General features: G+C 37.0%; 1 protein-coding gene across 13 annotated transcripts in view; it reads left to right on the top strand.

The window, feature by feature from the left end:
* The window catches only part of LOC128240703 (uncharacterized), a 161,302-nt gene extending 149,836 nt beyond the window's left edge, over positions 1-11,466 (top strand). For all 13 annotated transcript variants that reach the window (XM_052957450.1, XM_052957451.1, XM_052957452.1 and 10 more), the window contains 10 exons: positions 16-247; positions 672-862; positions 1,492-1,629; positions 2,114-2,227; positions 2,659-2,824; positions 3,389-3,555; positions 4,168-4,245; positions 4,951-5,103; positions 8,001-8,114; positions 8,953-11,466. In XM_052957450.1, the coding sequence (XP_052813410.1) occupies positions 16-247; positions 672-862; positions 1,492-1,629; positions 2,114-2,227; positions 2,659-2,824; positions 3,389-3,555; positions 4,168-4,245; positions 4,951-5,103; positions 8,001-8,114; positions 8,953-9,533 (1,934 nt within the window). In that variant the 3' untranslated portion in view covers positions 9,534-11,466. The remainder of the gene's footprint in view (positions 1-15; positions 248-671; positions 863-1,491; positions 1,630-2,113; positions 2,228-2,658; positions 2,825-3,388; positions 3,556-4,167; positions 4,246-4,950; positions 5,104-8,000; positions 8,115-8,952) is intronic.
* Positions 11,467-11,839: the final 373 nt, after the last annotated feature.

The following is an 11,839-nucleotide window of genomic DNA, read 5'->3' on the forward strand; positions in this document are numbered from 1 at the left end:
CGTTAACTATCTAAGGCTGCTCGGCCAAGGGTGATGTCGTATTCGCTGTGGACACATCAAGATACGTCACCAGGAAAGAGCTCAAGAGTATTCGACGCTTCCTTCGCTCCGTCGTTAAGCGGTTGAAGTTCAACAAGAATGAATTTAGCGTGGGAATGGTACAGTTCACCGACTGGGCACAGGTGTCACTGACACTGAGCCAGGGCAAATCAAAGAAGGCAGTCAGGAAAAGTATCGCTGGGTTGAGGTTAGTTTCCGACAGAGAATTAACATATTGTGGATACAAAATTTAAATACAACGGCTGTGTATCTTCGATTTACGTGATGAAAAACATTCCTTAATTCGAATCAAATCTCACAGGTAGTGCCTTTGTTTTTTATGTGTGTTGTGCATGTTGTTGTTTTTTCTGTTTGGATCTCACAAGTAGTGCCTTTGTTTTTTACGTGTGTTGTGCATTTTCTTTTCTGTGCGGCGCTCTGTATGAAATATTATTGGACCAATGTCGACAAAGAACCTTTAGCAAACGGAAACAATCGTTTATATGTTCGAATATGACTCAATATCCATAATTGTAATTTATCGACAAAAAATATTATTATTATTATTATTATTATTATTATTATTATTATTATTATTATTATTATTATTATTATTACATTGTTTTAACCAGAGTACATGGTGGAGATCCACAACCTTCGATTGCCCTCGCGAAAGCTAAATATAGAATATTCGACGCTTACGGTGAAGACAAAGACAGACCAAATTACCTCATTCTAATTACGAAGAGCATGCGAGGAGAAGAGGATATCCTGACTGAAGCGAACAAACTGAAACTTGAAGGAACTAGAATACTCGGCGTTGGTAAGTTTAAAAGCTTAGAAATAACGGGTTTATCAACGTACGACAACGTATCGTAAGCTTGAAAAAGAAAGGCCAGGAGCCGAATTTAATCTGCCAAACATTTTTTCCTTCATTTTTTTCACAAATATAACAACCTTAACAAGAAATGTCGAGTGCACGATAAACTAATTTGTTAGATGGTCCCTATTTCAAAATACAGTTTGGTAGTTTTTGCATTATTCCGTAAGTGGATTAAAACACCCGATAGTACAAGTACTGATGACTTTACTAATATTCGAATGGTATCCAAGGTCTAAGAACGATATAGCTAATCGGATTGAATTGAAACTCTTGTTGTTTTTTTGCTCACCAGAGCACGAAGTGCTCAAGGTGAGCTATTGTGATCGGTCTTTGTCCGGCGTCCGTCCGTCAGTCCGTCCGTCCGTCCGTCCGTCCGTCCGTCCGTCAGTCAGTCCGTCCGTCAACAATTGCTTCAAAAACTTCTCCTCTGAAACTACCTGGCCAAATTCAATGAAACTTCACAGGAAGCTTCCTTGGGTGACCATCTACAAAAATACAACAAGGGGTCACGATTGATTTCAAAATTTAGTAAACGTTTTGTTTAATGATTAATCTTGATTCTTTTCCAGGCCTAGGACTGACAGCAAATGAGAGAGAGTACCTCGAGTCAAGCGTCTCAATTCCCTTCAGAGAGACCGCAATGTTTGCTGATGACAGGAAGGAGATGGACGATCTTGCTGACAGGGTTGTTGAATATATGTGTGACGGTAAAACATAAATCTTTTTTAATGTTCTGGTCTTTTGTATTGTGATAAAATAATGTCCATTTTGCATGAGCCACTTGACGTTAAGACCTTAATGTTTACTTAATTGGCTTCGCTTTTTTGACAAATGGTAAACGACGTTTCGAATATCAGCCCTTCCATTTCACAGACGTTAATTACAAATAACTGACGTGTTTCCTTACTTTTGCAGAATTTTTTTTTCTACCTTGCTTTTCGATAAAAGAGGTACCGTTTTAATTGTGAATGTGTTTTATGAAGTTGACCAATAGTTGTACCAATATTGATGAAATTTAGAGGTGTCGATAATTATTAAAACATGTTGGTGGTCACTGTTTTAAAACGGCCTGCGAAACAGGAAGTGCAGGGGGATTTAATCTAGCATAGGAGAGCACCTAATCTCTTAAGTCCAAACGCGAAGCCTAAACCAAACTTTCGTTGTTATTTCAAACGATTTTTTGTGTTACAGATGAGAACCTTTGTGCTGAGAACCCATGCAGGAATGGTGGAGTGTGCCAGCGGTTAGGTGGTGACTTCTATTGTGACTGTGGTGTAGGATATGCCGGACGGTACTGTGAGAATAGTGAGTAGCTTTTTATGGGTTTTTTTTGTTTGTCAGGTATATTTTCTGTGTAGTTTCTTTGTTCGGCCTTTTGATGTCTAAATTTTTCTTAAGGATGTAACGCGAGGGTCGATAGCAAAGTTTTTTGCATGATCACTTAAGAACATCGATTTTTTTCAGCATGTTACGCGAGGGCCAATAACAAGGTTTTTGCATGATCACTTAAAAATATCGTTTTTTCTTTAGCATGTAACGCGAGGGCCGATAACAAGGTTTTTTGCATGACCACTTAAGAATATCGATCTTTTCTTCAGCATGTAACGCGAGGGCCGATAACAAGGGTTTTTGCATGATCACTTAAGAATACCGATTTTTTTCTTCAGAATGTAACGCGAGGGCCGATAACAAGGGCTTTTGCATGAACACTTAAAAATATCGATTATTTTCTTCAGCGTGTAACGCGAGAGCCGATATTGTTTTCCTGTTGGATTCGAGCGGTAGTATCGGACACAAGGACTTCAGGCGAGTGAAAAAGTTTGTCCACAACATGGTTAGCGATCTGCAAATTGGCAAAGATGCATCAAGGATCGGTTTGGCGACATACAGCTCCAAGAGCAGGTAGTGAACCTTGAAAATCAAATACATTTGTATGCCCAATGATTATTATTAATTTCGGTTACAGGAAACAATTCCTAGAACTATTATTAATTTCGATCCAATCGGTTTTGGTCGAGTTCAAGCATTTATTAAACATTTATTTATACTACGCAACGATAACCATCACCCTATCGGGGGCGGTGGTGATGATGATTATGATGATGATGATGACGATGATGATGATTATGATGATGATGATTATGATGATAATGATGATGATATGATGATGATGATGGTAGTGAAGATGTTGATGATGCCGTCGACGATGACGGCGGCGGCGGTGGTGATGATAACGATGATGATGATGATGATGATGATGATGATGATGATGATGACAATGATTATGATGATGATGATGATGGTGCCGTCGACGAAGACGGCGGCGGCGGTGGTGATGACGATGATGATGATAATGATGATGATGATTATGCCGCCGACGACGACGGCGGGGGCGGTGGTGATGATAATTGTGATGATGATGATGATGATGATGATGATGATGATGATGATGATGATTGTTTACAGGCACGGATTCTTCATGAGCAAGTACGATGACCTATTCAAGCTGCAGAACGCAATTGCCGGAATCAGCTATGAATATGGTAACTCGAACGCCGCTGAGGGCCTCAGGCTTGTTAGGGAACACTACTTCAATGGACGCAACGGCGATAGATCTGACATCCAGGACTTCCGTATGTTTAATTCAATGTGTTCATTGTTGGAATCGAAATACAAACAAAACATTTTCAAGAGCAAATATTTAAAACAAGTGTTATTACATTCTGATTGTTTAGCATTTTTTTCTTGTATGATAAACGCAAATGTTTTTAGCAATTCTGAAATGATCAATGTCAATTTTTACACTTCTTATTTGTAAAATATTTTTAGAATAATCTAACTACAACGCTTAACAATAACGACTCCAAGGATATTTAACGTAGTAGCATCATTCGGCTGTTTGAATAGCGAGACCGTCAATGACGTCTCTTGTTTCATTAACGTCTGCTATATTTAATCGCAATTAAACATCATTTTACCCATCAGAGACGTCGTTTGTGAATTATCCGAGGTATTCCGAAAATGTTGCCATCATCGGAATATGAACGCAATTGAAAGAATTATTTTTATCAAAAGAAACGAACTATGAGTGTAAATATTAAATTTATTACTTAACATAAGGCCCAACACTCAACCAGACACACACCGTCAGAAATCGATAGAGACAGATTCAATAATCGTTCAAATATCAACACCAATACATATTCGAGATTTGACATACATTCAGTTTGGTTATTGATTTTCAGTTGTTGTTATTACGGATGGTGTCTCCAATGTTCAACCTGACCAGACCCTTATCGAGGCAAACCTCATTAAGGAAAAAGGTCAGTAATGTATTCATCTTTATTCTATATTCTATAATGTATATCATGAAATTTATATAATGTTTTCAAAAACTTGTAACGTACGGAATAAGACTGGATATAAATAAAAGCTCACATATTCTTTGTAATGGCGTCCTGCTAAAATATAGAAATAAAACATTTAACTTATATCTACATTCAACTCAAGATTAAGATATTCAGAAAGTGTATTCTTTAACAGGGAGTCCATTTGCATTTTTTCAATATTTATCAATATTTGCGTAAAATGTTTTGGTTCAGTATGACTTTAACCTTATGCAACTGAATGCTTTCAATTAAGGTGTACAATAATGTGAAATTTTAACACCTGTTGACCCCATATAATTTTGGAATCATTTTAAAAGGTTTAATGTGTATAGGAAAACAGTCAAAACTCGTTGGAACCTCGTGAAATACTTTTTGATAACGAATATTCAATATAACCGGAATACAAAAATGTATTACTAAACCAAAAAAACGTTCGACATAACCAGAACATCGAGATAACAGAGTTCAACATAGCGAGTTTCGACTGTTATCCGAAAATATCTTATCGATGGTGGTAATGCAAACATCCTGTTTGACCTTGAAGGTTTGAAAACCCGGTCACTAATAACAAATGTCTTGAGGAAATTACTAGCTTATTTGACCATCGGATACGATAAAACATGATACGCTTTCTTATAGGAGTGCATGTGTACGCTGTCGGAATCGGTGAATTTGACCCGGCAGAGCTAAATGAAATAGCCAGTAAACCTGCTTCAGAGAACGCCTACATCCTCAGCGACTACTCCGGCCTGGACAATATCTCAAATAGCATCATCAAGCAGACATGTAGAGGTTTGTAGTTAATTTTTATGACAATATCAATTTGCAACTATTCCGCCCTCCACAATAGCTAAAATAGCATCATAATACAAGTAAAGGAGAGTGACAGTTGGTAGTTTAGCTATTTATGACATTATCAGTTAGCCATTACTCTGCCCTCCACAATCGCTGAAGTAGCATCATTAAGAATACATGTAGAGGCGATTGTCAGTTGGTAGATTAGCTATTTATGACAGTATCAGTGAGCCATTACTCTGCCCTCCACAATAGCTGAAGTAGCATCATTAAGATTGCGTGTATTGGGGAGTGTCAATTGGTAGTTTAGCTTTTTATGACGGTATCATTGGGCCATTACTCTGCCCTCCACAATAGCTGAAGTAGCATCATTAAGAATATATGTAGAGGCGATTGTCAGTTGGAAGTTTAGCTATTTATGACATTATCAGTGAGCCATTACTCTGCCCTCCAGAATAGCTGAAGTAGCATCATTAGGAATACATTTGGAGGCGAGTGTCAGTTGGTAGATTAGCTATTTATGACAGTATCAGTGAGCCATTACTCTGCCCTCCACAATAGCTGAAGTAGCATCATTAGGAATACATGTAAAGGCGATTGTCAGTTGGTAGATTAGCTATTTATGACAGTATCAGTGAGCCATTACTCTGCCCTCCACAATAGCTGAAGTAGCATCATTAGGAATACATGTGGAGGCGAGTGTCAGTTGGTAGATTAGCTATTTATGACAGTATCAGTTAACCATTACTCTGCCTCCACAATCGCTGAAATAGCATCATTAAGAATACATGTAGAGGAGATTGTCAGTTGGTAGATTAGCTATTTATGACAGTATCAGTGAGCCATTACTCTGCCCTCCACAATAGCTGAAGTAGCATCATTAAGAATGCGTGTATTGGGGAGTGTCAATTGGTTGTTTAGCTATTTATGACGGTATCATTGGGCCATTACTCTGCCCTCCACAAAAGCTGAAGTAGCATCATTAAGAATACATGTAGAGGCGATTGTCAGTTGGTAGTTAAGCTATTTATGACATTATCAGTGAGCCATTACTCTGCCCTCCACAATAGCTGAAGTAGCATCATTAGGAATACATGTGGAGGCGAGTGTCAGTTGGTAGATTAGCTATTTATGACAGTATCAGTGAGCCATTACTCTGCCCTCCACAATAGCTGAAGTAGCATCATTAGGAATACATGTAGAGGCGATTGTCAGTTGGTAGATTAGCTATTATGACATTATCAGTGAGCCATTACTCTGCCCTCCACAATAGCTGAAGTAGCATCATTAGGAATACATGTGGAGGCGAGTGTCAGTTAGTAGATTAGCTATTTATGACAGTATCAGTTAACCATTACTCTGCCCTCCACAATAGCTGAAGTAGCATCATTAGGAAAACATGTGGAGGCGAGTGTCAGTTGGTAGTTTAGCTTTTTATGACATTATCAGTGAGCCATTACTTTGCCCTCCACAATAGCTGAAGTAGACTCATTAAGAATACATGTAAAGGCGATTGTCAGTTAGTAGATTAGCTATTTATGACAGTATCAGTTAACCATTACTCTGCCCTCCACAATAGTTGAAATAGCATCATTAAGAATACATGTAGAGGCGATTATCAGTTGGTAGTTTAGTTATTTATGACAGTATCAGTTAACCATTACTCTGCCCTCCACGATAGCTGAAGTAACATACATTAAGAATACATGTAGAGGCGAATGTGAGTTGATAGTTTAGTTATTTATGACAGTATCAGTTAACCATTACTCTGCCCTCCACGATAGCTGAAGTAACATCATTAAGAATACATGTAGAGGCGAATGTGAGTTGATAGTTTAGTTATTTATGACAGTATCAGTTAACCATTACTCTGCCCTCCACGATAGCTGAAGTAACATCATTAAGAATACATGTAGAGGCGAATGTGAGTTGATAGTTTAGTTATTTATGACAGTATCAGTTAACCATTACTCTGCCCTCCACGATAGCTGAAGTAACATACATTAAGAATACATGTAGAGGCGAATGTGAGTTGATAGTTTAGTTATTTATGACAGTATCAGTTAACCATTACTCTGCCCTCCACGATAGCTGAAGTAACATACATTAAGAATACATGTAGAGGCGAATGTGAGTTGATAGTTTAGTTATTTATGACAGTATCAGTTAACCATTACTCTGCCCTCCACGATAGCTGAAGTAACATCATTAAGAATACATGTAAAGGGGAATGTGAGTTGATAGATTAGCTGTTTAGGACAGCATCAGTTAACCATTACTCTGCCCTCAACAATAGCTAAAGTAACATCATTAAGAATTCATGTTGAGGCGTGTGTCGGTTGGTGGTTTAGCTAATTATGCTACTTCCAATGGCTATAACTATATAAATGTCTCAAGAAACATTGAGAACATATACAGAGACATTTCTCATTTGGTAGTTAAGCTATTTACGAACTTATCAATAAGCTATTATTTTGCCCTTTACAATGTTGAACCCTTTAGAATACATGCAGAGGAGAGTGTTATTTTATAGTTTTGTTATTTATGACATTATCAGTCAACGACTACTTTCCCCTTCACAATAGCTAAAGTAGAATCACCTAGAAGACTGTGTCAGTTGTGAGTCTAGATATGTATGCCACCATCAAATACATATTACTATCCCTTAATAGCTTAAGTAACATCATTTAACATCAACTAACATGTTAGGTTATCTTTCAGTATTGATATACAGTCTATCCACCATCTGATTAACTTATGTTATCCTTTAATCGTAAAAGTAATTGCTGCCCGCAAACTAAAGAAATTGTAAAGTCATCTTTCAACAACAGAACACTGCAAACAAACGTTTTAACGGTATCGCTTATATGATTTATAATAACTTTTACCACCAGATCCTTCAGTATGTGACGAGAATCCGTGCAGAAATGGTGGAGTTTGTGTACCAGGAATTAACGGGCTCTTCTGCGAATGCCGCAGGGGATATCGCGGGGTACACTGTGAGGAATGTAAGTAAAATTATCTTATTGTATATCAAAAGTAAAGTGAATGTATATATCATAAGTTTTGAAATTTATTCCAGACATTTACGATCTCTTTTCGCAAATGCTTGTTTGTGGAATGCGTCGGTGAAGGGTCGTGTCAAGAATTGAAATATATCACGCCTCTAATATAAATAACGCAACGCAATTGGACCAGGACTGGTCACGCGGTGGCCCAATATTAAACATATCGGGTCACCAAATTTATATCGTACCAAACTGGCGCCTATTTTCCAATTACAATGAATATCGCGATGAATAAATGAAACTTTAAACATGTAAACAGGTTGTCGACGTGATATATATTCTCTGTCACTCGATATGGTTTCTTTTGCACCGTATACTAGTCTCCAAAAAAAAGGTCATCTACTAACCCTGTAACTTATAATACTAACAAAATTATGCGACATGATAAACATGAAGATGATTAAAAAATACGAGATAGTTTACTCCAATGTCAGTTTACCTGTAGTGTATATACAAATACATGGACGAAAAATACTGATATACCATTAGGCTGCATATTTAAGATACTTTCCTGTCACGAATGTATTCCATTCATATGTGAAAACAGCAGAAACACGCTTAGTATCCTGAACTTCAACCAATCTCCTGTATAAAGCTACAATGATCATGGAAAATGCTTATCAAGAGTCAAAACGATACAAGGCAACAGACATTACATATCAATAGGGGCTTACCGCTGTTGCAACTCGGTGAAAACTATTTAAGAATTTATATTTGGTATGGACAGGTTAACGGGCTCAAAAATATCGCATCTATGCAAATGTTTGTCTATTTTCAGCGTGCGTTTCGGTGAAGGACATCTTCTTCCTGCTTGACAGCTCAGACAGCGTTGGTACACAAAACTTCGAACAAGCCAAGAAGTTCATTAACAATATCATTGAAGAGTTCAGCAGCAAGGACAGCTTTAACCGTTTTTCCCTTCTTACATACAGCGATGAAGTCCAGATTGTATTCTCTCTGGGAAGGTACAATAGCTTGAATATAATCCAAAACGCAGTCAAGTACGCTCGCTACCGTCCAGGGAACACAAACACCGCTAGCGCACTGAGGGTCGTCGATGAACTGTCCACTGAAGATTTAGGGGACAGATATGATGCCGAGAATATTGTATTTGTTATCACTGATGGTACAGGCAATGTCAACGAAGATGACACTATTGCTGCTGCTGATAATATTAAGAATAAGGGCGCAAGAGTAATCACAGTCGGAATCAATATGGACGATCCTAGCGAAGTGGAAAGCATGGCTTCAAGTAAACGGGATTCGTTTAAGATTAATAAGTATGACGATCTAGAAGGTGTATTGGAAGAAGTAGTTCAAAACACTTGTAAGAATGGCAATGTAATAGAAAAGAAATAGATTGTGTTTGAAGTGTTTTAAATAAATGACCTATTGAAAATAGTTAAAAAGGTCGAATAAGATAGATTTGCAGCCCCCGATAAACGTTTTGAAGTCGTGTTTGACTAACGATGTATTTATGCAATCAATACAGAGCCAAAGGAATTCATGACATGATCTGGGTATTAACAAAATACTCATACTAAATAATGTGCCATATAATATGTCATATGTTTTTATATATTGTTTACCGCTTTTTATATTGCTACGTTCCGGTTGCTTGTTCGCATGTACAGTGTCATTTTTGACATTTTTTATTGAAAATAATTGTCGTTTTTGTTTCCAAAATCAAGTGTGCTTTATTTTAAAGTCTTTACATGGTTAAAGTGTGTAAACTTATTTTTAGAATGGAATTGGTTATGTGCACTAATGTATATATCGTAGTGTAAAACTGAGTCTAATGTAATGTATTAATTATCGCATAGCGCTGTTTAATATCCATAAGTAAATGTGGCAAAGTGCCATTACCTATTGCAGAGCGTTGTTACATAAATCGCAGTGTTTATAGCATAGGGCCATTTGCAATCACAATCGCTGTTAAATTACACACAGTTCATGATGCATAAAGCCATTAGCGATTGCAGAGCGCTCTAAAATGAATCGCAGTTAAGGTTGCATAGACCAATTAACTATTACAAAGCGCTGTTATGTTAATTGTGACATACAGCCATTAACTATCGCAAAGCGCTGTTAAATAAATTGCAGTTTATGTGGCATAGAGCCATTAACTATCGCAAAGCGCTGTTAAATAAATCACAGTTTATGTGGCATAGAGCCATTAACTATCGCACAGCGCTGTTAAATAAATCGCAGTTTATGTGGCATTGAGCCATTAACTCTTTTAAATAAATCGCAGTTTATGAGGCATTAAGCCAATAACTATCGCAAAGCGCTGTTATCAAATCGCAGTTCATGTGGCACTGGGCCATTAACTACCGCAGAGCGCTGTTCAAATCGCTGTTCATGAATTAACCATTGCAAAGTGCTATTAAATAAATCGCAGTTTGAGTGGCATTAAGCCAATAACTATCTCAAAGCGCTGTTAAATACCTCGTTGTCGGTGTGGCATAAAGCTTTATTAACATTTTAAATGACCTTTTTCATGCTTTTGAAACGAAACAATATCTCCAATGGACAAACATCATTCTGCTAATCAAAACTATGCACTTCGCTTTATTTAATGTTCTTCGGTGGTTCAATGAAAAATAACAGTGGCTTCTATCCTGATAAACTCACCGAACAGCGAATATATATATGACCTCACTGATTGATTGGTTTTAGTCCGTTTCATTGAAGAAAACGCTATGCTTGCAAGAAAAAATCAGAAACCTCATGTCCGGAATTTTGCGCAAATACCAATGAATTATAACATTGATTAATGTAATGCATGAGATTAAAAAAAATGTTTGTATCAGTATAAGATTGCAATATATTTCACCTGGTAAACACAATAAGCAAATGTTTCACACGTGGCAACGCGACTTGTGAAAATAGCGATTAGTGTTCAGTCTGTTAAATATATTGCTATCTTACAATGGAACAAATACTACATGCGTTAATAGCTTGCAGAAAGCTCAATTAAACACCACTGTATATTAATTTGAAATCCATTGTCTTTGAACTAATCTTAAACTGTTTTATCTTTCCCTGCAATAGTTTTAGCCATTATATATGCTCAAAGGAACAATAACGCTCGTCTTTTGAACTATAAATATACTAATTAGCTTTTAATTTTGGACCAAAAAGGGAATGTTATATTTCACGAGTATCATTATGCCTTATCACAAAAAACATACATGTATATGATTTTATGCGCAAACGTATTATCGATTTTATACATTCATTTCTTAGCATAGATAATAATTTTGCTTTCGCAATAAATTTTGAAATTGAAGTGTTTTCTTTGCGGCCAGTGTTTGTACTATACTGGAGTTGTTAAAAAAGACTGACACTAATTATTGGTAATTCAATGGGTAAATCGTAAAACGACAGAAATGGTTAAGGGACATTAAGCCACCGAACGCCTTCGATTGCACCCAATATTGAAAGGTACTCGCTCATGTTTTTGTAATATCTATAACGAAATAAAGTGTGGCAAATCATAAGAAGTGTTAAAAGTAAGATACTGACGGCTGGAACCCTTCAACAAATGCTGATATATGCTCAATTAATGTCTTTGACGACCTCAATTTTGAGTAGCGTTAGAAACGCGATTCAAAAAAGCATTTATGGTTAAGGTATCCTTTTATGTGAGTATGGTTCCTTAC

The sequence above is a fragment of the Mya arenaria genome, chromosome 7, assembly GCF_026914265.1.
Source record: "Mya arenaria isolate MELC-2E11 chromosome 7, ASM2691426v1".
NCBI classification, from domain to species: domain Eukaryota; kingdom Metazoa; phylum Mollusca; class Bivalvia; order Myida; family Myidae; genus Mya; species Mya arenaria.